Here is a 22,960-nt window from a genome sequence, read left to right on the forward strand (position 1 = left end):
ATATATTGACCAGGTCTCTTCTGTAAATCACAAACTGGGTTGTACGCTAATGTGGAAAAGACAGAGTTCTGTGGGAATATATTGTGGGGGAAGGCTGGAGCTTAGGGAAGTCTCCCCTGAAGAAGTGACCTCTGAGCTCAGAACTGAAGAATAAGAAGGAATTTAATTTATTTCAAAATGGAACCTTCTTTTACATAATGCAGATAACAGCCCAGGAAGCCAGTGTACCACAAGTGCTTTGAGAAATGAAGCACTGTATCTTTCGCTAGAGGGCTACAGAAAAGCCAGGAGGGCTGGGACCTAGGGCACCACTCAGTAGCTATTTACTCTTACTCAAGCTGCTTACCCTTTTGGTTACCACTTCATTATCCCTTCATTTGGATAATTCACTTCACAGGATAGAGGGACCTCAAAAGATCATTTCTACCAAAGCACTATGAAAAGCATAATGTGCTCTACAAGCACAGACAACTGTTACCATGTTATACACATATGCTGTCAATCAGATGCTTAACTCTGGTTCTCCAGGCGGCAGTGGAAAAATCAGGATGCCCCTGCAGGAATAACGGGCTGTCGGTCCCTCCCCTGTGTGCACCCAGACTTGAAATGCGTGTCTTTCATGATCCCCAGAGGTTTCACTCCTTATGTCCTTATGTGGTTGGTTGTTTCCCCCCATCCTCTAAGATCTAGGATCCTGTCTTACCCATTTTAGAATCCCCAATCGTTAGTGCAGAGACTGGATCACTACTCAGGATACTCAAGAAATGCTAGGTATTGCTATTAACTTGTCACAGATGAACTTTTTTGTTTAAAAGCTTCCAAAAAGGGGGATCCCTGGGTGGCACAGCAGTTTGGCGCCTGCCTTTGGCACAGGGCGCGATCCTGAAGACCCGGGATCGAATCCCACATCGGGCTCCCGGTGCATGGAGCCTGTTTCTCTCTCTGCCTGCGTCTTTGCCCCTCTCTCTCTCTGTGTGTGTGTGTGACTATCATAAAAAAAAAAAAAATTATAAAAGCTTCCAAAAAGGGATCCCTGGGTGGCGCAGAGGTTTAGCACCTGCCTTTGGCCCAGGGCGCGATCCTGAAGACCCGGGATCGAATCCCACATCGGGCTCCCGGTGCATGGAGCCTGCTTCTCCCTCTGCCTGTGTCTCTGCCTCTCTCTCTCTCTCTCTCTCTCTCTCTCTCTCTGTGACTATCATAAATAAATACAAATTTTTTTTAAAAATTTTTTAAAAAGCTTACAAAAATATATTGAATTTGTCTTTTATGGTGTTTATTATCCTCCGTTTCATAAATTGATACCTTCCTTGGTCTGATTTGTGGGTTTTTGTTTTTTTGTTGTTGTTGTTGTTTTTTTTTCAGAAAGATCCGTCTCATAACAAGTCTATTATCTTCAAATTCCTTTTTAACTAAGGAAAAAGTATATCTTAGATAAGATCTTGAAGAGTAGACAGTGGAGTCCCACTTTGAGGCTCAATTTTGCATTGAAGAACCTACTTTGAGGTTTTATAGACATGGACGGATAATTCCTTAGATAGTCCCAATGTCTCCTCCAAGCAGGAGCAGTACATAAAATTCTGTGCTGAAACTATATTAAACATACCCTGTCTTAACAGCTCACTTCAATAAAAGATGGACTCTCAAATGATACCTTTCCATTTTTTGTATACTTTCATCTCTAAGGTTCAAAACTGGACTATAAGTGCCTTTAAATACCTAAATTTCCAGTTATGTTTGGCCAATCATATATTAAAACGGAAGGCCTTTTAAAATAGCTGATTCAGATTTTAATTTTTTCTGAATTTTTATTTTTTAAAAGTCCATGAATCAGCTAATGCTTAGGGTTATCACTGTCTTTTCATCACTGAGATAGTATGCATTATAAATTTACCTTCAAAGGGTCACACAACTCTGTTTATTAATCCTCACTTTGAGAGATCCAAGAGGCCAGTTGAGTCTGCCAGCAATTCACCTCCCGCATGAGCCAAATAGCTCCTACAGTCAGTATGTTGTCTAGCCTTTTAAGAGCAGCAGCAAGCAAGAGAGAGATCTCAGAAAACCCTGTCTTTGCAGTAGATAAGATATCTATTTGGAGGAAAATTTATTTGAGCTTGGATGGTGACTACCTCACTTAGGGTGATTATGGCAGATATGAAGAATCTGGGACCAATATACACTGAGCGGATCACTTGTCTTCCCCATCCTGGTTTTTGAAAGCCAATGCCATAAAATTGAGAAGGGAAGAACCACAACAGTATCCACTGGCAGGGCTCAAAGTTTACTGACATGCCTCATTCCCTCCAAAAACAACAAGGCCAGCTTGATGTCTTCAGGGAGAGTATTGTTATGGTCAGAGGTCAGCAGTTAGACACTCAGAATGAGGAACAAACAGCTTTCTTGTCTCCATCCACGCTGATAAAGAATCTCTTCTCAATCAGCAAGGACCCACCTCAAATCCTACAAGGCTTCTGGTCTCTTCCGTGCATAGTTAACTGAGGTATCTCCCCACAGGAAAGACTCCAGGGAGCAACCGGACTCCATCCACTAAATACTGAAAATATTTGGAAATCTCCAAAGGGAACCCTTGGAGAACCACACAGAGGAAACGGTTCCAAATTGTTCATCATGAGCAAAATAAAAAATGAACAGATTCTACTGCCCTTAAAGATTTCTATTATCAAAAATGTTTTTTTTTATTATCAAAAATGTTAATGAGTTTCGATCTATCCCAGGAAATTGGAAGTCACAATACTTTGGGATTGGGAGATATCTAAAATCTTTTATGGTTTATTTGCTAAGCAGGTCAGAGTCTAACCTGGTAAACTTTTTTCCATACAACAAATCCGTCATGTAGGTGAAATGTCCTGCAAGATTTTAAGTAAAGAAAAAGTATAAGAATAGATAATACACACCAAAAAAAAAAAAAAAAAAACAGAAGGACTCACCCTTCTAACTTCTGTCTTAACGGAAAGATTGACATGTAACTATTAATTAGCCCAGAGCTCTAAAGTTTATCTGACCCAAAAATGCAAGAACACACTTGCTCACACCACCTCCTCTCTCCCTTCCTTACTTTCTCCACATTCCAAATGTACATGTTTGTTCCCTCAGAATTGGGAACGTCCCCCAAATATACATATAAGATTGGTGCTTTGAAGATTTTTAAAATTTTTTCTCTGCTAAAGACTTTATTTGGAGCAAGAACGTTCTATGCCATACTTTTATTTAGATAATCTAGGAGGATGAAGTGGCTTGAAAATCTAGTGGACCTCAACCTCCCAGAATGGAAATCATTCACAGCAGAGCAAGATACAAATATTAACACTACTCTTTATTACCTTGACAGGAAGGCTATAAATACATTCTATTCTCAGAATTTGGCAAAATAGCCAAAAAGGCACATAGAAAAAGAAGACAAATTGACTACAAAGAAAGAGGCATCTTAAAGGTAGATTATGAAACTTAAGCTAAGATTTAAAGGAAGACAAGAAATTACTGATAAAAGTCCTGCCCAAGATACCTGAGACCTTTCAAGGTCCTAGCATTATCCTTTTAAGTTACTCTGAGTCAAAGGAAGGCTAATCCAATCAAATCCAATGATTTGTCAGAAAAAGTTTACCAGTTTGGCCATCAGCACTTAGTTGTAGGTACTACCCACAAAGTTAAATAAACAATGACTAGTATAGTCTTCAATAACATATATTGCAAGCCATGTACCAGAAACTTGTCTAAGTACTCAGTGTGTATGAACTCAATCCCTCTTTATAACCCTATGAGGTAGATACTATTACTCATTTTAAGGATTTTATATATGTGTCTTTCTGAGGCTAAGTAATTTGAAAAAGGTCATACGACCAATAAATTGGAGAAGTAGAATTCAAATCCAGGCAATCTGGTTCCACAATGCGTGTCCCTAGCACTACAATAGATGGAGTTAGTGCTTACAGGCTTCAGAGTAAGTAGTAGGAAGAAGCAAAAAATTACAGAAACAAAATGAAATTGAATGAAAGGAAACAGAAACTCTTAAAAGAGATAGTTCAAAAAGGAAGAGAAATAACCTATGAGAAAAACCAAGGTTTTTCTTCTATGCAATTTCCCATTCCATTTTTGGGAGTCTGGAGAAGTGAAGCCAACTCTAGATTTATGACATATTCTACTAAAGACTTCAATCTGGTATGATCTAGGAATTCCAGAAAACTCTATGCTGGGAAACCAAGCATTCCAGGAGTATACCAGAACAAACAAGAGAATCAGTACCAAAAAAAAACAAAAAAAACAACAAAAAACAGACCACAAAATAGCAGAGGATCCACTCTATCCCCCACTCCAGTCAAATTCAAGTCCCTAGTCATCATGGACTAGCACCAAGGGGGTACAATACTATAAAAGAGAAAAGGGAAAAGCATTTTCTGCCTCTTTTCAAAAATAATTTCAAATGGCTTGTTCAATAAAAGGAAGATTATAAAATGGAAATAGCAATTCAGCACCGAAAAGAAAGCAAAGACAGTCATCTCAAGGGCTAGTAGAACTGGACTAACAAGTGTAGGCTAAGCAGCTTTCAGGAAACTGAAGCCAAAAAGGGAAACACATTAAGTTATCTAGTTTTCCTTACCCTGCTCTCTTTGAACTACTGGGTTGTAAGCCCCAAATCCCTATCTGGTCTCCATCCATGGTGACCTGATATTACACCTAAATTGGAAATGTGCCTGAGAGGCCCACTGCAAAGATTTTGGATCTACACTACCCCTTTCTTCCCATCCACAGAACTACCACCCAAATCTGCAAAGGAAATAAAGACTGATGAAGTTCTAAATTCTTAAAAAATAATAAAAGTCTCACATGAGCCCCAATGTAGGAGTGACTAAGCAGCAAGATGGAAAATTGTGTATCAGATGCTCCAAGACTAGAGCAAAGAAGTAAGATGGTTTCTCCTGGGTGAACAAAAGTTTATAATGTGCATCAGATTTAGTGGTACTGGCTCTACAAAGGAGTTATGGAGTTATGGGTTTTCATTCAGGGTACACTGCACCTATTTCTTCCTTACGGCTATCCCCGGTGACTCATCTGGGCAGAACAAACAGGCAAATTTTAAATGAAGAAACTACCTACACCACAGAATCATAAGAGTGGCCACTTTCAAACCATAACTAGAAATGGTGTGTCTCAGGTGTCCTACTGGGAACCTGGCTCCAGATAACTGAGGACTCATCAACCAGTCATTGCTGGATGAATGCCATTATGCTAAAAGCCAGTTATTCTACAGAGTACTAATTTCCTTTTTCGTCAGAATTTCATTCCTATCCAACCTATATTTATTGAAGTCGATCTTCCTCAATACTTTGCCAAGAACTGGATAAAGAGATAAAATTACAGGTGAAGTAGAAATTCCCACAGCTGTTTTTGTTGTTTTATTTATTTATTTTTTGTTATTGATCAGAGACACAGAGAGAGAGGTAGAGACACAGGCAGAGGGAGAAGCAGGCTCCATGCAGGGAGCCCGACATGGGACTTGATCCCAGGACCCCGGGATCACTATGTGAGCCGAAGGTAGATGCTCAATCACTGAGCCAGGTGTCTCTCCCACAGCTTTTTAAATGTTTTACTTAACAAATAAATTAGTGCACAACTATAGGAGTACGACGTACTAGAGAAGTAACAAACTTCACAAAATCCCTGCTCTCATGGAATTTAAGTTTTCTTTGGAAGAGTGGAAGGACAAACATTAAAGTAAGTGTCCTATGGAGAAAAGTGTTACAGAAATACAAAATACAGCGGGGCAGAATGATAGGAGTGATGCAGGGGGGCGGGGGGAGCAGCTCTGATAAGGTGGTGATTCAACAGAAACCACCAAGACTCGTTAAAAGAAGGTCATTGGTGGCAATGACAAGAGCACTTTCAGGAGTCTGGCAGGGAAGGGCAGTTTTCAATGAGTTCAAGAAAGAAAAAAGAGAGGGACACTGGGTGACTCAGTGGTTGAGTGTCTGCCTTTAGCTCAGGTCATGATTCTGGGGTCCTGGGATGGAGTCCCACATTGGGCTCCCCATGGGAAGCCTGCTTCTCCCTCTGCCTGTGTCTCTACCTCTCTGCGTCTCTCATGAATAAATAAATAAAATCTTTAAAAAAAAAAAAAAGGAGAGTAAATGGAGGCAGGGATATTAAAGACAACTCTATGTAACTTTGTTATGCAAGAAGGCAAAGAAACTGGGCAACAGCTGAGAGGGGTCTCAGGGTCTTTGACTAAATACAATGTGCTTGTATGACAATGATTTAAACAAGAAATTTTTATTTCCCAAAGGTTTCTCAGGGCTCTGAATTCTATCTCAACTGTAAGAACACTAAAAAGGTGTGCAGGGGAAGTGATATGATAGATAAGATGGGGTCAATCTCTCTGTTTCTGTTTTCTTCCCCGGAGTACAGAGAGGACAGTAGGAACAAGGTTTACTGGGCAGCATAAATGTGCAACTGAGTTTGAGGAAAAGCATGTACTTTACGAGCCATCACAGTCCACAGAGAGACTTGAATCAATCTCTTTTTCCCCTCCTTTCCCAGCTGGAGTTTCAACCATTAGATATAGAAAGGAAAATGTTTGAATTCTAAAGAACAGAAAGTCAATAGAAATAAAACTTCATGGACAAAGCAGCCCCAGTTGCAGGCAGACCAAATGCTGCTGATTACGAGCAAGAAAGCCCTCATTGTAACAGGGATTTTATTTACCCTTTCTTTGGCATTCCTAAGTATCAAAAGAGAAGGACTGCAAACCAGTGATAATTAGCAATAGTTTTATTCACACCCAAATCGCTCTAATATGGTACTTGATAAAAGCAAAATAATCTCTTCACCTAACTGGGAAAAACTGTACTTTTTTTGAACAACCAAAAGTCATTCCAATATATTAACTGAATGACCCATAATTGCTGCAATGTTCTGATGTTTATCTTAACTCTGCATGAGTGGCTTTTCCTTGATGCTAATCCCATTAGAAGTAAAATGGACTGCAGTTTTGAATCTGTTGTTCCTTGGGGGAAAAAAATTGACAAGCTATTTAATAACAGGTGCCATTTTATAGATGGCCAGACTGAAGAATAAAATAACTTGGGGAAAATGAACTTTAATCTGTTTCACAGCTTTTTATAATATATATGCACACACACACACACACACACACACACATATACACACACACACATATCCAGAAATACTTCTCAAACAGGAGAATAATCAAAAATACCTTATGCATATAGGAACATAGCAGACAAAAAGACCACACACAATAAGCTTTCATACTACACAAAATTTATCTCAAGGATAATCTTTTCAGTGGGAGTGCTTGCCCTCCTCACCATCTCACTCATTCTCTTCCCTCCCTTCCCCCTGCCACTTACACACTCTTCCTTGTTCTGTAAAAGGAATGCCTGGAATAGACACAAGGTGCTCTGTGTTGGAGCTCAATGTCTTGATCTTAGAAGCTTGAAAGGGTAGGAACCATAACCTAGCAGCCTAATCTGACAGGCAGGACTATGAACTACAGGGTCAAGTTTCCTGATCCTTTCAAATATTTGGGGAAAAGAATTAAGTCCTTCTTTGGAGCTTTTCCAACATCATTACTATATTAAAGTGGTTTTTAGACTCCTTCCTATAGACAACCTTATTTCTGAGATATAAAAAAATAAGAGTCACACTCATAGGCTGATCCTGTGTTTGTCCACAAGTAATGATTCCCATGCATCATGACTAGAGAAATAGAATAAAGTGTGATGCTTCACAAAAATGATTTCTGGGCAATACTTGCTTAATCCTTCATCATGTTGCAACATTCCATTTAAAACAACTAGTAAACAGTTACTATATATCTGAAGTGACATTTAAAATAGCTAAGTATCTCTATGATTAAATGGATCTCACCAACAATCATCAATGGCCAACAGTTAGACATTGTGTGCCTCCCAATGGAAATGTATACTTTAACATTCAAAGTATTGTTGCCCCTGCGCACGCGTGTACACATACACACACACGTCCTTAAATCTCTCAAGCCTCTAGACTAATGTTATTCTTAACTAGAGCAGAGAAGATAGATTTTTTTTAAGATTTGATTTATTTATTCATTAAAGACACACAGAGAGAGGCAGAGACATAAGCAGAGGCAGAAGCAGACTCCCCACAGGGAGCCCGATGGGGGACTCGATCCCAGGGTCCCAGGATCACACCCTAAGCTGAAGGCAGATGCTCAACCACTGAGCCACCCAGGTGTCCCAGAGAAGGAAGATTTTGCTCCCAAAGGAGCATTGTCTGGAGACATTTTTGGTTGTCACAAATGGGAAGTGCTGCTGGTTTCTAGTGGATACAGGCCAGGGATACTGTTAGACATTCTACAATGCATAAGACCGCTCACTTCAATAAAGAGTTAACTGTACCAAGGTTGTCATCTGTACCAAGGTTGAGAAAACTTGCTCTACATCTGGCAACCAATTTCCAAAAGATATAAGGGACAGATGAACTTGTTAAAGGACATCAGAGGACGCAATGATCAAAACCCAGACTGTGGGAAACTCAAAGTCAAGTCATTTGGTTTTTTCCAAGAAATACATTGCAAGGGGTAAAAAACAGAAATGGAAGGAAAATTTTCAAATCAGAAGACAGTAACTAACTCCAATGTATAAATTTTATTTGGACTTTGATTTAAATGACACTGTAAAAAGATAATAAGTCACTGGGGTAATTTTAAGAACTGATTATTTTAAAGAACAGTTGTTAACTTTTAGGTATGGTCATGATATTGTTGTTATGCTAGCTTTTAGTCCTTATATTTTAGACACAATTACTGAATCATTTAAAGATAAAATTACATGACTTCTGGGCAGCCCAGGTGGCTCAGTGGTTTAGTGTCGCCTTCAATCCAGGGCCTGATCCTGGAGACCCGGGATCGAGTCCTGCGTCAGGCTCCCTGCATGGAGCCTGCTTCTCCCTCTGCCTGTGTCTTTGCCTCTCTCTCTCTCTCTCTCTCTCTCTCTTTCTGTGTGTGTGTGTGTGTGTGTGTGTGTGTGTGTGTCTCATGGATAAATGAATAAAATCTTTAAAAAAACTATATGGCTTCTGAGAAGTGCTTCAAAATAATGGGTAGAAGAATAAAGAGCTATAGGTAAGACAAAATTAGCTATGAGTTGGTAATTGATAATTTGAGTGATGAGTACAAAGGAGTTGTACTCCTCCACACTTGACTCTTGACAATCTTTATAATTTCCATAAAGAGGAGATAGTTATCACATCCACCTTGTGGTGTGAAAGTAAAAATTGCATAAGATAGTGATCAGTGCCCAGCAAATGGCAGTTCCCTTTCCCACTTTCCACAAGTGTTCCAAACAAAGAGCGAAAACAAAATGAGGCCAATCTGTCTCTCTATATTAGCACTTTCTAAAGACTTTGATCCAGGCCATTCATTTCTTTCTTGTACAAATCTGGCTGTGGCCAGGAGATCAAAGCACAAAGAAATATGAAGATTCTTAATTTCCTGATTTGGATTTTTTATATACTCCTCCATAAATAGCACATAGTAATAAATAAACAAAGCAAAGAGAAATAGGAAAAAATACTTCATTATAAAACCCATTTACGTGTGTCGGATTCATCTTAGAGCCATGAACTCTGAAGAATTCATGACTTGTATGATTCCAGGAGCAATTAACTATCATATAAATCTGGCTCTCTTTCCCTAACAAATCCTTATTTCACCTATTCCTTGTACTTAAAAAAAAAACAAAAACAAATAAAAGCTTGATTAAAAATTCTGGCTCAGATATTTTATAAAGCTCACTCACTTCCTTTCCTTCATTCCCTTCTATAACAGTGGCTTGCATGCTCGTACCCTGCCAGCTTTTTTCCGGAAGGTCTATTGGCAAAGTCGTGAGGCAGTTGTACTGGTGACTTTAGAGTTGGCTGCAGGGTGTTCACATGGAATGAATCCAAACAGTCTGTTTCAGCTGCCTTTTATTTTCCCTAAAGTAGCATTTCCCTCATTCCCATTGCATTTCCAATAAAGCACTCATTTTTATCCACTTGTAAATTAGGGATAAAAACACAGACTGTTGGCTGGTGGCACAGCCTCTAGTTCTCTCTTAAACTTGCACAAGGTAGGACTTTCTCCTTCTGTAAATAAAGTCCTTCATGAAAAGCAATCAACAGACTTGGAACTAGAAGATGGATTTAGCCCTAGCACTGCCACATATTGTACAACCTTGAACAAGCCACTCTACTCTTTGCAGTCTCAGTTTCTTTATTTATGAGAGTATACTACAACCTGCCCTATTCTCATTGAGGAGCCTAATTAAGAATAACAACCAAAATATATATAACACTTAGTAGTTTACAAAATACTATAAAATAAATGACCCATAATTAGTATTAGTCAAAAATATTTTCTTCACTTGCCATAATGAAGGACCTATTATTTGCTTTACAAAGTACTAAGAGACCTTGACTCATAGACTTGCTATTTTGTGGCATGCAGACAGACACTACCATCTGTATAATTGCCAGTACTAAGTCTAAACTTCCAAGTGAAAAGAGACCCAAATTAGAAGCAACATAATCTCTTTCCAAGGGAACATTTAAGTTGGGTTGGAAATTATACGACAACACAACTATACCAGCAATTCTGCTAGGAAATGGAGATACAAAGACAAATAGCATAGCGTCCTCTCAAAGAAAAATATACCCAAGGAAAGAAAGTATTGGAGAAGTAGAGGTGTTTTTTTTAAATGCACTGTATGTTGGGGCACCTGGGTAACTCAGTTGGTTAAGTGGCTGCCTTCAGCTCAGGTCATGACCCTAGTTGCGGATCATGGAGCCCCATATTGGGCTCCCTGTTCAGTAAGGAGTCTGCTTCTTCCTCTCCCTTTCTCTCTGCCTCTCCCACCACTAGCACATCCACTCTCTCTCTCAAATAAATATATAAAATTTTTAAAAAATAAAATGCACTGTGTGATGATGGTGTCGATGCAACATGAATCTGGACCTGTTTAGACCCAGATCTCTTCTTTTCACATATACAAGTATTTCTTCCATGAAGAGTACAATTTGAACAATACAGTGAAATAGGAATAATTTGCTCATAACCAATTCATGTTAGCTCCCACCCGAGGCATATAGTACCATATCGGGAAATGTACCAAAATATACAGAAGATGGTTCATTCATCAAGAAGCATAAGATATACCATTTGAACCAAAGGAAGAAATTTAGAACAGTCCAGATAACTAAATTAAATCAAAATGATCAAACAATGAAGGAGGTGTCCCACAGGAATAGACTAAAACTTAAATGTCAGTTGGAGATATAATAACCAAGAAGTTTATGGTCAAGTGTTCTAGCAAGTTTTCTAAGGTACACAAAATCTATCCACTGACTATTGGAATACTGGAATATTAAAACAACTCCTTATAAAAATGAAGGAAAACAAGAAAAAAAATTTTTTTAAAACCAACTCCCTAAAGTTTGTAGCATAAATTTAAGAACAAAAATAAGAAAGTAACTTTACTCAGCTCATAGTAAACTTATGAAATGCAGTCTATCAAGAAATTCAAGGGAGAAAAAAAGCATAAAAATTCAAGGAAGTTCTGAATAAAAACATAAATGATATGCTTACAAGGGCTTTTAAGAGAAACTGGGTATGCCTGAAGGTAAAGACACAGATGGACCACAGGACTGACACAGTAGAATAATTCCTATATTCTTGTAATCTAACAATTGCATATAACCCTCAAGAGAGGCAGATTACTCCTTACTTATTTGTAAGAAGTACACAATGCACCATGATTGCACTCTCTTATTCTGGTTAGGGTAATATATTAATATAGAATACTGTTATTTCTATGCCTTATCTCGTGGTAATCAGTTACAACGAACTGATCTGCCATTGGAGAAAGCCGTTTTCAAAATGTAACGCTTTTCCAAACCGGAAAATATTGAGTCCTTAAGAGCAGAAAAATTAATGAGACATTTGACCTAGAAACTTACCATCGTAATTCAATAAAACCCAAAATTGACCAAACTGGATTTTGTATTCAATGTATTCAATGACCTTTCAAGATTCTACGTTACTGTTTAAAGCCTTACTTCAGGGGCACCTGAGTGGCTCAGTGGTGGAGTGTCTGCCTTCGGCTCAGGTCGTGATCCCAACGTCCTGGGATTGAGTCCCACATCAGGTTCCCTGCAGGGAGCCTGCTTCTTCCTCTGCCTATGTCTCTGCCTCTCTCTGTGTGTCTCTCATGAATAAATAAATAAACTCTTTTTTTAAATTTTTATTTATTTATGATAGTCACACAGAGAGAGAGAGAGAGAGGCAGAGACACAGGCAGAGGGAGAAACAGGCTCCATGCACCGGGAGCCCGACGTGGGATTCGATCCTGGGTCTCCAGGATCGCGCCCTGGGCCAAAGGCAGGCGCTAAACCTCTGCGCCACCCAGGGATCCCAATAAATAAACTCTTAAAAAAAAAAAAAAGTCCCCTACTTCAAAAATAAATACAGAAATGTAACTGCGGGACATACTTAAAATGTCCTACTAAAAATAGTCTCATATCAGAATATCACCTCTAATCCATAAAAGAATTTGCCATGAAATTTCAATAGCAAGAGGCATATTGTAGGCATTTCTGTCCGTCAACAAATCTAAAAAATTGATTAAAATGCCAAAGGGACAAAGGTGAAAGCAAATACATTGCAAAGACTGAAAGGGACTCACGGCAGTCTTTCTCGTCAGTTCCATCTGAGCAGTCTCTGACGTGGTCGCACCTGTATTCGTTTGGTATACATTCACCATCGGAGCACGTAATCTGTTGGCTTGAGCATGTTCTCCCAGCTGTGAAGGGGAAAAAGATATTACTTTATAATTACTGCCAATGACAGACCAATCCATTGACATTTACCAAAGATGAGCAAGGAAATTTGAAAGCAAAGGCAAGAGAGTATATTGAACATAGAGCTCATAGGCTCAGAAAGTAGGTTATCCAGCTACACCAAGGTAGACACCTTACAATGCAAAAGCAAAGGTATTATCATCAGGATACTATCAAAATGCTCACAGAATCAGGGCACCTGGGTGGCTCAGTTGGGGAGCATCTAACTCTTGGTTTCTGCCAGCTCATGATCTCAGGCTCTTGAGACTGCGTCCTGCTACCAGACTCCACACTTAGTGGGCAGTCTGCTTCTCTTCCTCTCCCTCTGCCTCCTCCACCGACCCCCAACAGCCCCCCACTCAGGTGTGCACATGCTTGCTCTCCTGTCTCTCCCCTAATAAAATATTTTAAAAATGCTCAAAGAATCATAACAACACTCAAGCATGTTAGTGTAGACAATTATATTATCAACATGTGTTGAGAATACAATATAGATTGAAATCTATATGGTAAAAAAGGATGAATGAAATCAAAATTTTGCAGATATAGGTAGTAGCGAGAGATCAGTAAGGTCCCCCTCTTGAAATAATAATACTTGTTTAAAGATGAGGATATATGCCAAAGGGTTATAACAGTAGTTATTTCTGAGTGATTAAAAAAATGGGTGATTTTTTTCTTTAGATTTTTCAATATTATATGACTTTCTATATTGAACGTGTGTCAGTTTTATAAACAATTTAAACTACCTTGTTTTTATCCTATGTTGATTACAGTAGGTAAAAGCAATGCATCAGTAGTTTATCAAATTTGCCTCTAGATAAAACAGATCAAATCAAAGGAATTGATGCTGCAAGCATCATGTGAATGCTATTCTGTAAGCCTAGGGCAGGAACTATCATGGGATTTTTCAATTGTCCACATAAAAAGAGAAGCATTTGAGGCACAGGGAAAATGTGATCCACTGAAAAAAATTATAATCATCAAATGGAAGAAAAAAGTTTTCCCCTGAATTTGCATAGTTTCCTAGACTTCTATATAGTAAAGATACTTAGGTTCAGCAAAATTTGGCTTTCTGATGAAATTTCATCTCTCTTAAGCATTGTGCCATTCACCTACACTTAAGAAAAACCTTTTGAAAAGACAAGTGGGTAATCAATTGCAGCTTTAGAGTTGACACTTGAAGATTCAAACATATCTTCATATCTGTTACCATATGATAAGTAAGACATTAAAAACTATCCATAATTACCACTCTTTTCCATGCTTAATTGATTATAACCTTTCATGTCATCTTGTTCCTTCTTTCTAATAAAATTATTTCATTATGAATGGGTTACGTAATTCTTGAATAGCAAACAAGATTTTTCCGGTCAGTCTACTTCTGACACTTTAACAGTATGATTTCCTATTTTCTCCCAGTATCTTATATTAATAAAATTAGAACAGAACAACTTGTCTAGAAATCACTTAAATGTCTGAATTCTGCCCAAAGCAGACACAATTTTATCTGAGTAAGGCTAAAAAGGTTAATACTTTCTCATTAAATTCCCCTACAATTTACTTAAGTATATATTGCCAATTTCCACATAAAATTAAAGAACTTTTTTTATTCCCAAAAAGGCAAGTCATGAGTATTCTCAAGCAAAATAGGAAGAAAAACAAAATCAAGTGCCAATATTATTTTAAGTATATTGGCTTTCTTCTTAATCTGAAGCCCAAAGCAATTCTATATTTTGTGCTTAAGATTTCAAAAGGGTTTATGAGGAAGCAAGTAAAAGCTCATTCAAATAGAGAAATGATAAATTAAAATTATATGGATCCATCAACCAGTCTGATACTAGGATTCACTTTTTCACTAGTTACACTACTGAGGGCCTAGTCCATGCCACAAAGTATACCAACAATGGGAACATAATGATGAATGAGGAACAGTCCCTACCCTCAAGGAACTCATGGTTTTCTAGGAAATACTTCAAGAATTAATTAGAAAACAATGATGAAAGTGAATAGTAGGCCCACAAGGAATTACAGAAGCATCAAGGAGGGATGTCTAATTCACTCTGAGGTAAGACTGTGAACAGGGACAGCTTCCTTTAAGAGCCAGCACCCCTGGGGAATCCCTGGGTGGCTCAGCAGTTTAGCACCTGCCTTCGGCCCAGGGTGTGATCCTGGGGTCCTGGGATCGGGTCCCATGTCGGGTTCCCTGCAGGAGCCTGCTTCTTCCTCTGCCTGTATCTCTGCCTCTCTCTCTCTCTCTCATGAATAAATAAGTAAAATCTTGAAGAAGAAGAAGAAGAAGAAGAAGAAGAAGAAGAAGAAGAAGAAGAAGAAGAAGAAAGAAAGAAAGAAAGAAAGAAAGAAAGAAAGAAAGAAAGAAAGAAAGAAAGAAAAAGGAAGAAGAAGGAAGAAGAAGGAAGAAGAAGAAGAAGAAGGAAGAAGAAGAAGAAGGAAGAAGAAGAAGAAGAAGAAGAAGAAGAAGAAGAAGAAGAAGAAGAAGAAGAAGAAGAAGAAGAAGAAGAAGAAGAAGAAGAAGAAGAAGAAGAAGAAGAAGAAGAAGAAGAAGAAGAAAGAAGAAGAGGAGGAGGAGGAGGAGGAGCTGCTAGCACCCCACCTGGGTCTTATAGGAGAAGTGGATAGGTTAGTTAGGTCAAAAGGAAAGGACTGTCTAGCAACATACACTCAGGTAGCATGCACAGAGGTCAAAGAGGGATTCAGCATGATATGCCCAAGGGAACTACAAGCACTACTGTGGACCCCACATTGAAATTTCAAGGCAGGAATGACAAGTGATAGACATGGAAAAATAAGCACCAGCCGCATCTGAGAAGCCACTATAAACCACTGTTAAGGGGCAGCCCGGGTGGCTCAGCGGTTTAGCGCTGCCTTCAGCCCAGAGTGTGATCCTGTGTCTCTGCCTCTCTCTCTCTCTCTCTCTCTCTCTCTCTCTCTCTCTCTCGTTGTCTCTCATGAAAATAAATAAATAAAATCTTTAAAAAAAAAAAAAACCAGTTAAGGAGTTGGAGCTTTCTTCTTAAGGTGATACACACCAAAGGGTTTTCGGGTTTTAGTCAAAGCTTTCTGGTATCAGCATCAGGGAGAATCAGAGGAGACACACAAATAGAGGCAGGGAGACCAATCCAGAAACCGTTGAAGTCACCCAGATAGGAGATGCTAGCAGTAATGACATAAATGGGAAAGAGGTGAACTTTAGAGGTGTTAGGACACGGTTGGTAACTAAATGTGGGCAGAAGAATCAAGAATAATCCCAAATTTCTAGCTTGAGTGCCAAAGGGACTATGATACCCTTTCCATGCTAATTGATTACATCTTTAATGTCACTTACAGCCATCATTATATTTCCTCTAATAGAAGGCCTTCGTTGTGAAATAAATTTCATAACATTCTAGATTAACAAGGAAAATGGCCTCAATCTGCCTATTTCTAACAGCTTGAGACTGACATTATATTTTCTGTTAGTACCTTATAGTGAGTTAATTTTACTTCTATGAAAAGATGATTCATGTAGACCAGCAATTATAGAAGGAAAAATCAGTTCAGGGGAGATTATTAACTCCACTTGGAACATCTTGAATTTGAGGCATCCTGGAGATCTCCAACAGGCAGTTGAATCTACAAGACTGAAGTGTGGGCAAAAAATCTGGGTCATAAGTGTAGACTTGGGTATTAGCCTATCCAGGGTTACTGAAATATCATAAAGTTGGTTGAAATTATCCTGGAAAAGTGTAGAGTAATAAGAGGAGTTGCTAAGTGCAGGGCTCTGAGCAACAGCCATACTCACAGGCTGGGCAGAAGGGGAAAACAAAATGGAATGATCAAAGAAGTTCAGAAAAGAATCAGGTCAGTGAGTAGTCATGGCAGCCAAGGCAGTAGCGTCTGGAAGGAGGAGTGATTGCCAGAGTCAACTGCAATAGAAAAGTCCATCCAATGATGAGAAAGGAAAAGAGTCCACTTTACTTGACAATCAGGAGTTCTCTGGCAACTTTAGTAAATATAATGGTGGCATATTCGGTAGCTAAAGGAGGTCTAATAACAAATTTTTTGTCATTCAAAATGCAAGAATTACCTTATGAAATCCATAGTCATTTAAAATGTCATGTAACATTGCTTATATATTACTGCTATAAAGTTTTCTCCAGTCTCTTTTCCTAAGCAGTTGTCCTTAGGAGTTTGCATCCCCTCTGTAATTTATTATTATTAGCAAAGGGTCCTCCACTACATTGTATCACAATCTTCAGCTCAGCTTTCTTCCTACTTTGTGTGGAAAATGGAACCAAAATGATATATCTCAAGCCAAAAGATAACTAAGATAACTAACTAACTCATCATTCATTAATTCATCCAGTACCCATTTATCAAGACTTTACTATCTACTAGACAAAATTACAAGCCCTAGGGATACCAGCAAAATAAAGCATAGTCACTGCTCTCCAGGGATTCGCAATCCAGCCCCATCCTGTTCTGAGTACTCACTGTCTACAGGTCTTCCCTTCCTTCCCCTAATACCTTTGAGGGGTTACCCAGAAAATTGTATTGGTCCAGACAGATTTCCTACAAAAAAATTTTTCCTGCCCTACTATACCTGGCACTTTTAGTTCCTTCCTTCTGAAGTTCTGAACTCTCACCCCGCCATCTCCCTCTTTCAGATCTGGTCGTCCCCCTTTGCCACTCCACCTCACACCCTAACACACCTCATGTGATGTGCCACGCCCCTATTTGGCCTTGAATTGCTCCTGTCCATGCCTTCTTCTAGATTGTCATTTATCACCACCACTACACTCCACAACCCTACATAGTTCACTAGTTTCCCCTTAATCACTTTGTCCCAAATATCACCATCCCTTTGTGGGAAGACCCCATAACCAACACTAACAAGCCCTAACAGGTTGTTTAATCATACAGTCTTCATTTTAGGTTTAAACCAAAGTTGAAGTCATGGGTATTTTAGAATTTCTATTCTCTTCCTCAAAACACCATTGGCCCAAATGAAAAGAGTTTGCTCTCAATGCTAGACTCAAGGGACACCTGGGTGGCTCAGGGGTTCAGCATCTGCCTTTGGCTCGGGCATGATCCAAAGGTCCGGACTGAGTCCCACATAGGGCTCCCTGCATGGAACCGGTTTCTCCTCCTCCCTCTGCCCGTGTCTCTGCCTCTTTCTCTCTGTGTCTCTCATGAATAAATAAGTAAAAAAAAAAAAAATTTTTAATGCTGGACTCAAAAGTCCTAGGGTAAATTCCAAGCTTTTATAAATGTATCCAGGACCTACAGGCTGTGGCATCTCCACTGCTAGTCAAACAATGACTAAACAACTTCTCACATGAAGTAGTCATCAAAAACATCTGTTTCTGTGGACAATGACTGTAAAAATGCCAACAGGATCTTGGCTGACATCTTAAAATTAACACAAAGTGATGATTTGTGGGATGTGCATTTAATGAAACAGAATGTATATATGGGAGGCTTAAAGGTGAATGCCACACTGTGATCAGAGCTAGACTCTTCTATAAGACAATTGGGGTTAAGAAGCTGAAATGGTTCCTCACAGTCTGATATCTTCTCTCCAATTTCCACCTCAGTCCAACTTAGACTTCTAAAAGGTCTTCGGTTTTTTTATTGGAGGGGGGTTGTTTTTTGGTGGTGGGGGGAGTGTCATAAAAAAAAACACAAGGGAAGGATATTATCTTCTCTCTTCTAGATGTTGAAATTAGACTTATAGGGATATGAAATCCAGGACTTCTAGAGCTTTCGAGCAGTAACAAAAAGTCAACATGCTTAAGATGGGAGAGCAGAAAAGTGGGAGAAAATTGGCTGATGTTTGTTACTGAACTGGGAATTAATCAACCCTGGAACATTACATTTAGGCTTCTTATTGTGTAAGATAATAAAGTTCCCTTTGCTTGCCTATTTTGAGTTGTGTTTTTCATTTTTTGCAGCCAAAAACATCCTCATCAATACAGGAATAATTTTAAATTATACAAATATCCCTAATGGATGAAGCAAAAGAATGATACAGATGGCATATCTCTCATATGCTGCCATCTTATATTTTGCCAAGATTATTCTCTCTTCTAAAATTATTTAAGCCCACTAAAAACCCTTTTCCAGTTTGATCCCAAATAAATTATAATTTAAGAGTTTCTTCCAGGTTACTGTCCTGAATCCCCTCAGGTATGCAGCAGCTGGCAAGGTGCCCCTGATTGCTACCATTTTCCTTCTTTTTGCAACTCATTCTATGCAGGCTGTGCCAGCAGTCACTGGAGCAACAACAACACTTACCACATCTAATTACTAGCTCCATTTCCACTTAATCAGAAAGAAGATAGTTTACTAATTCTGAGGCAGAAGGGGTAGAGGGTCTGCATAGTGCACTGCAGGAGCAAAAGGACCCATCCAATTGCCAACCACACAAATGAAGACCCCATCGATAGATACCAATAAATGTTTTGTTTCTTTATTGAGTGTAACACAATCTTAATTAATTAAATACTGGGAACCGATCTTATTTCCAAATAGCTGGGGTATACTTACAATTCTTCAGAGCACATTCAGACTCTCAATATCATCTAACCCTGAGTGAGACTGCCAGCATAGGTTCCCCTGTTGTTTAAGTTCCAACTCAGCATTTATAAAGAACCATCCCATTGTTATTGCATTTGTAACATGTGAGATTTTAGGTGTCCAGGAGGCCAAAACAAAACTCCTCTATAAACACTTACGACAATGCTGATGTTCATCAGAGCCATCCTCACAGTCCCGTTCACCATCACATTCCCAGGAGTTAGGGATGCATTGACCTTCACCATGACACAGGAATTGGTTCACCTTGCAAGAAGGAGGAGCTAAAATAAACCAGAAAAGGACTCATTATGTCAAACATCCACTCTATTATACCATAAGCGATGCTTATTTCAAAAGAATCTATCTCAACTCCTGCTGAATATAATTGATGGCAAATAGTAAACAATCCTATACAAGGGCCTGTGGACTCTAATCAGCATTCAATGCCAAATAATCCCAGCAATGGCCTCACGACAAACTGATGATCCAAAGCAACACAAAATACAAAGAATAAAACTAATAGCCAAAACACACCCATACAAAGACATGACAAAAAATATTAATTACGTTTTAAATCTAAATAAAAATTGACCATGACTTATTGTTAAGTTATTCAAATTGTTTTGAAATAACTAATAGTAAAGCATCGTGATGAACTGAAAAAACAAGATTTGGAAAAGAAGACCCAGAATTGAATAATTATTATTTCTACAATTTTCTTGCTTTAGGATCTTTGGCAGGTTCTCTGAGCTTTAATATATGCACCATAAAATTGGGACTATATTTATCTCATAGTTTGCTATAAAAAAATCCATTAAATAATATATGTGCAAGTACAGTATAATGTTAGTTGCTATCTCTATTTTCATTGGTACTCTGCTATTATTGTTATAGAACATTGCTATTACATTAACAATCTCTAAAGAATTGTTGGTATAACTGTTCATTTATTCCTCTATCCTAGAATACACAATTCTTAATTTTCTGCTCCTAATGTTTAACCTAAAATAAACTCAGGTAGCCCAGAGGAGGTGAATGAATAGCACACAATGGGAGCTTGTTAGAAATGTAGAAGCTCAGGTCCCACTCCAAATATATGAATGCAAAACCTGCACTTTAACAAGCTCCCCAGGTGCTCCATTTGTGCATGAAAGTTTGAGAAGTACTATCTATATAAGACCTATTCCCCATCTTTCTCTCATTTCCAAATGCACCATGATCCAAGCAACACACCAAAGTTTGTTCTGTTGTGCCACAGGATGGCCAACAATTCAAAACAAATTAATTTTTCACCTGATTTCTTGGTTTTTGGATGATATCCCTTGTCTTTCACAAATCATAATGAATGAAATTGCAGTAGAGCAACTGATCATATATGACAAGCCAGGAAAGCATTAGATATTAAGGGTTGGGATTTGTGCAGGAAGGAGGCCTTTCATGGATGATTTTACTTCACTATGCCTGTTTCCTAATCTGAAACCTATCTCAGAATATTGAGAGAACTAAATGAAGAAACATAGGTGAAAATTATTTTATAATTAAAATTTGGGTTACAATACTACTGTGTTTTTATCTATATTTTTTGAGGTTCTGAATAGTCCAATGGGTTTTATTCTTTTTTTTTAATGTAATTTCATTTACATTCAATTAATTAACATATAGTGTATTGTTAGTTTCAGAGGTAGAGTCCAGTGATTCATCTGTTGTATATAACACTCAGTGCTCATTACATTATATGCCTTCCTTAATGCCCGTCACCCAGTTACCCCATCCCCACCTCCCCCAGCAACCCTCAGTTTGTTTCCCATGGTTAAGAGAACTATAATCTTTTTAAACATAAAACTATACTAGCCTCTTCTGTGACCTTTTTGTGTAAATCGCCTAAGTTATACTATGTCTTTTATAGAAAACAGATTCCTTCTTGAATTACAAATCACAGTTGGTGCACAAAATTTCCAGAGGGAATAATCTGAAATAGGCTTATAGGCTTCAGAAAACTACTCACAAATTTGTTTCCATATCAAGGTCATGGGATAACGGTAAGACAGAAAATGATGTGAATTGAACCCCTTCTTCAGAATTATTAATGCCATCAGTTCTCTTCAGCCACAAAGACCTCAAAAGACTTGAGTCCAGTCCCAAATCTATCACTAAAGGCACAGCTCTTTATCTTCGGTACAGCTGAATTCAGCAGGAGCACTAATGCCACTCACAACAGAGCTTTGCCCAGCCCCTCCTCACTTACGGCAGCCGATTTCATCTGTGTCATCCAAACAGTCTCTGGTCCCATCACACCTCCAGGATGCAGAGATACATTGCCCATCTTCACAGCGAAAATCCTCACTTCCACATTCTGTAACTCCACAAGCAAAAGAAAACCAGTTTAAAAACCTATCCACAAAAAAATAAAAATAAAATAAAATAATAAATAAATAAATAAAAACCTATCCACACAGATATTTAACCAAAGAAATACAATTTTTTATAAAAATGAAAAATTATGCAGTGAATTAGTAATCAAAGGAATGTGACTTACAAAATTAGGAAAACATTTTTATAATGATTATTGTATTTTCTGTTTCAGGGTATTCAGGAAGAGTTCATTTCTGCACATGGCTGACTAGAGTGTGCCTTGATATAACCAGTCCAGAAAGAAATTTGATAACATGTATTTTGTTTTTTAAAAGAGCTTATTCTTAGTTCTTTTATTTTTAGGTGTTTTTTCCACCCCTAAGGAACTAATCAGAGAATTAGACAAAGATTTACATATGGAGATCTTAATCACAATATTACTTACAATAATTTGCAAACTATCTAGATGTTTGATAATAAGAAAAGGATAAAGTTTTCTTATAGCTTTATTTTGACATATTAAGAACTCACTAAAATGGTTATGTAGAACTTCTAAATGATTTAGATAAATATTTATAATATGTAACAAAGATGAGGATGTAAAATTTCACCTATAACAGAGTTATATATGGAGAAATAAAAGTGCAGAAAAAGGCCAGAATATTAATGGTGATTATCTCTGATTGATACCATGAGTAACTTTTCATTTGCTTGACTGTGCTTTTTTCTTTTTTGGAGTTCCCTGCTCTTTATTTTTTTTAAGTGCCCTTTTATTACCAAATCATAGATAGCAATTTATGGTCCTTCATTCTTAGATTCAGACCAATATTTTGGCTTTTTGTTTAACAACTTTGTAAGATCCCAGCTCTGTCAGATCATCTCCCCAAACAAAAAATTTTTAAGTAAAAAAAAGAAAAACCTACCAAAGAAAAATCTCTGCACCCAACCAGAGTGCTCAAATTTGACCCCCAAAGTTACTACATTCCCAAGAGGCAGTGATTTCCTCTAGTAATAGCAGAAAGAGAACATAGCTTAAATACATTTATTTCATTCAACCACTATATCCAGCAATTTTCCCAGGTCTCCCCAGGGGACTAATTTGGCAGTTGGAAACCTTCTGAGTTTCCCCAAATATCCG

General features: G+C 38.2%; 1 protein-coding gene across 1 annotated transcript in view; it reads right to left on the reverse strand.

Annotated features, from left to right (window-relative positions):
- LRP2 (LDL receptor related protein 2) overlaps positions 1 to 22,960 on the reverse strand; it is a 198,132-nt gene that overhangs the window by 139,374 nt on the left and 35,798 nt on the right. The window contains exons 3-5 of the mRNA XM_072751869.1: positions 21,716 to 21,823; positions 19,629 to 19,751; positions 12,741 to 12,857 (exon numbers count right to left, since the gene is read on the reverse strand). Of these exons, the coding sequence (XP_072607970.1) occupies positions 12,741 to 12,857; positions 19,629 to 19,751; positions 21,716 to 21,823 (348 nt within the window). The remainder of the gene's footprint in view (positions 1 to 12,740; positions 12,858 to 19,628; positions 19,752 to 21,715; positions 21,824 to 22,960) is intronic.

Source organism: Vulpes vulpes, chromosome 3 (assembly GCF_048418805.1).
Source record: "Vulpes vulpes isolate BD-2025 chromosome 3, VulVul3, whole genome shotgun sequence".
NCBI classification, from domain to species: Eukaryota; Metazoa; Chordata; class Mammalia; order Carnivora; family Canidae; genus Vulpes; species Vulpes vulpes.